Genomic DNA, 3,066 nt, shown 5'->3' on the forward strand with positions numbered 1-3,066 from the left:
TATGCGCACGTAATTATTGGTATGCAGTGATTACGAAAATGGCTATGCGCACGTAATTATGGTGCAGTGATCGAAATGGCTATGCGCACGTAATTACTGGTATGCAGTGATTACGAAAATGGCTATGCGCACGTAATTATTGGTATGCAGTGATTACGAAAAATGGCTATGCGCACGTAATTACTGGTATGCAGTGAAATTACGAAGTAATAATCATATTGAATGCTATGCGCACGTAATTACTGGTATGCAGTGATTACGAAAATGGCTATGCGCACGTAATTACTGGTATGCAGTGATTACGAAAATGGCTATGCGCACGTAATTATTGGTATGCAGTGATTACGAAAATGGCTATGCGCACGTAATTACTGGTATGCAGTGATTACGAAAATGGCTATGTGCACGTAATTACATGTATGCACTGATTACGAAAATGGCTATGTGCACGTAATTACTGGTATGAGTGATGCCGAAAATGAATATATGCACGTAATTACGTGTATATAGACTCAGTCACAATCGACGCCTTCCACCACTTCCATATAGATAGTTCGAAGATGACGTCACTCAGGTCTTTGTTATTGTGTTTTGCCATCCGCGTTTATGAGTAATGCTCACTGAACTGTATTAACCTGACTATAAACGTTCATGGATACACACAGTTTTGTGTGTTGGTCCGTTATACTTCCGGATGGCAATGTTATGAGCTTCTTAGCCTAGCGCATACTATCTATAAAAGTCTTTCAAACGTAGAAACTATCTTGAACACCTGACATCTGGAGGTCGAGAGGTCAACACATGATCTATATTCTCAACATAAACATGACACAGAAACGATTGAGATATTTAGTAAACTCCAATATTGGGTGAATTTTATTTAATTCAGAAATGTGAATGGAGCAGGCAAGTATATCAATAATGAGAAGAAATGAAGTGAATATTAAAGCGCTAGAAGACAAAAGAGAAGAAAAACGTTTTATTCTCTTTTGTCTCCGGACACTTTACTATTCATTTCATTTCTTGTTATTAAAAAAAAGTATTAACTGTTATAACAAGATGGCACTGTCGTTCTGTTCTACATCAGCATCTGGAAATGAATTTACAACATTAAAAACATGGGGAGAATCGCCCTCCAACTGTTTATCTCCTGCTCCGATGGACCGATTCCTGTTTTCCATAAGAATAAAATCGTTATCGATATCATTTTCATCACAAAAATGCTCGTCATGATTTAAATTGCCAGTTTCCAATAACGTCATTCTACCGGTGTCTTTGTCGCTTTTATTTGGGCCATCGTCAGGAAACACATAAACGTGCATATCTCTGGTAGGGGCCTGTTTATCTTCAGTAGTTGTAATGCCATTTCTCCCATTTCCTAGATATGACGTCATTAAACCCAGCACTGTGGTGAGCAAACTTATTATACCTGTGAATCGTCAAGGAGGAAATTTATGAGGACCTCATTTATCAACTGAATACACACACACACACACACACACACAAACACACACACACACACATAAACACACACACACCCATGCACTTACACATTACATAAACAAGATAAAAGTAACAATAACAAATCTATCTTCACCCACCCCTTTGCCAAGTATAAAAACCTGAAAGTAATTGTACACGGGTGCCGGCCCTTGTTTTATTTTGTTTTAAGGGTTTTACGGCGTTTGCGACACATTTAGGTCATTTCAGCGGAAGAAAATGGGATAGTCGAAAAATTCTATATTTATATTTGAAATCACACGAGAAAACGTAAGACAAAGGGGGATGACTTAATTAGAGAACAGATGTAGATTCCAAATGCAAACTATCAGTGTAGCCTACTTAGTTTCAGATTACCTAAAAGTCTCATCCAGACACAAGGACAGAATCCGACTAAGAGGAATATACTCAAATGTTTACAAATCATTATATATTCAAAACAAATATAAATCTAACAGTAAATAACCAGGTAATCCCATTCAAAGACAAGGATAGAAAGCAAACACAGAATATAGATATAGGGTGATAGTAGACACAGCAAGTGACCCCCTGACCATTATGGGACGCCAAAAAAAACCCCACCACCCAGATTTCGGGCTCCATTTACAATTGCCAAGATGAGGGTCATTAAGATCGATCGATTATTTGAAGGACGAGTTTTCTGGCCAAATTCTTAAATACATGTTTTTCCAGATTATGCCACTTAATCGGTTAGTTGTTCATGTGAAATTTGTTGGGAGATGGGCAGTGTAAAAATAATATGATGATCATGGATTGGTCAATATTCTGCCACTTTCGAGGGGGTTTCTTTATTCTACATAAGAATCATAATAGTTAAAAGAAACATAACAACTACTATTATCATTATCACCGTCGTTATCACCATTGTCATCATCATTATCATCATCATCATCATCATCATCATCATCATCATCATTATCATCATCATCATCATCATCATCATCATCATCATTATTATTATTCTAATCTTCATCATTGTCATCATCATCATCATCATCATCATCATCATCATCATCATCATCATCATCATCATCATCATCATCATCATCCTCATCATCATTATTATTATTATTCTAATCATCATCAATATTATAATCTTCATCATTGTCATCATCATCATCATCATCATCATCATCATCATCATCATCATCATCATCATCATCATCATTATTATTCTAATCATCATCAATATTATCATCATCATCATCGCCATCATCATCATAATCATCATCATCATCATCATCACCATCCAATACATACCACACGAAAGAAACAACATATCAGGTCCCTGTGTTTCCACAAGCCATGCTGAAATTTGAAGAAAGGGAGGAAATTCATAAAAATGGGCGTAAACGCCTCTTCAAACTCGTGTGAACGACAACACCAACAACGACTTCAACAACCACAATAAGAACGAGCACAACAATAACAACATCATATGTCACATAACGATGATTCACATTTATTTTATTAAAGTTTTATTTTAGTGATATAAACATAAGAACGGAGTTCATCTCACTCCAGTTATATGTCGGTAGGCTTAGA

General features: G+C 36.3%; 1 protein-coding gene across 3 annotated transcripts in view; it reads right to left on the bottom strand.

Annotated features, from left to right (window-relative positions):
- Positions 1-846: 846 nt before the first annotated feature.
- Positions 847-3,066, bottom strand: part of LOC144969029 (uncharacterized) — a 46,974-nt gene continuing 44,754 nt past the window's right edge. For all 3 annotated transcript variants that reach the window (XM_078907994.1, XM_078907993.1, XM_078907996.1), the window contains 2 exons: positions 2,782-2,829; positions 847-1,429 (listed from right to left, as the gene is read on the bottom strand). In XM_078907994.1, coding sequence (XP_078764120.1) covers positions 1,050-1,429; positions 2,782-2,829 — 428 coding nt within the window. In that variant the 3' untranslated portion in view covers positions 847-1,049. The remainder of the gene's footprint in view (positions 1,430-2,781; positions 2,830-3,066) is intronic.

This window comes from Berghia stephanieae, chromosome 3 (assembly GCF_034508935.2).
Source record: "Berghia stephanieae isolate SIO BIC M18660-M18661 chromosome 3, UCSD_Bste_1.3, whole genome shotgun sequence".
In the NCBI taxonomy this organism is placed as follows: domain Eukaryota; kingdom Metazoa; phylum Mollusca; class Gastropoda; order Nudibranchia; family Aeolidiidae; genus Berghia; species Berghia stephanieae.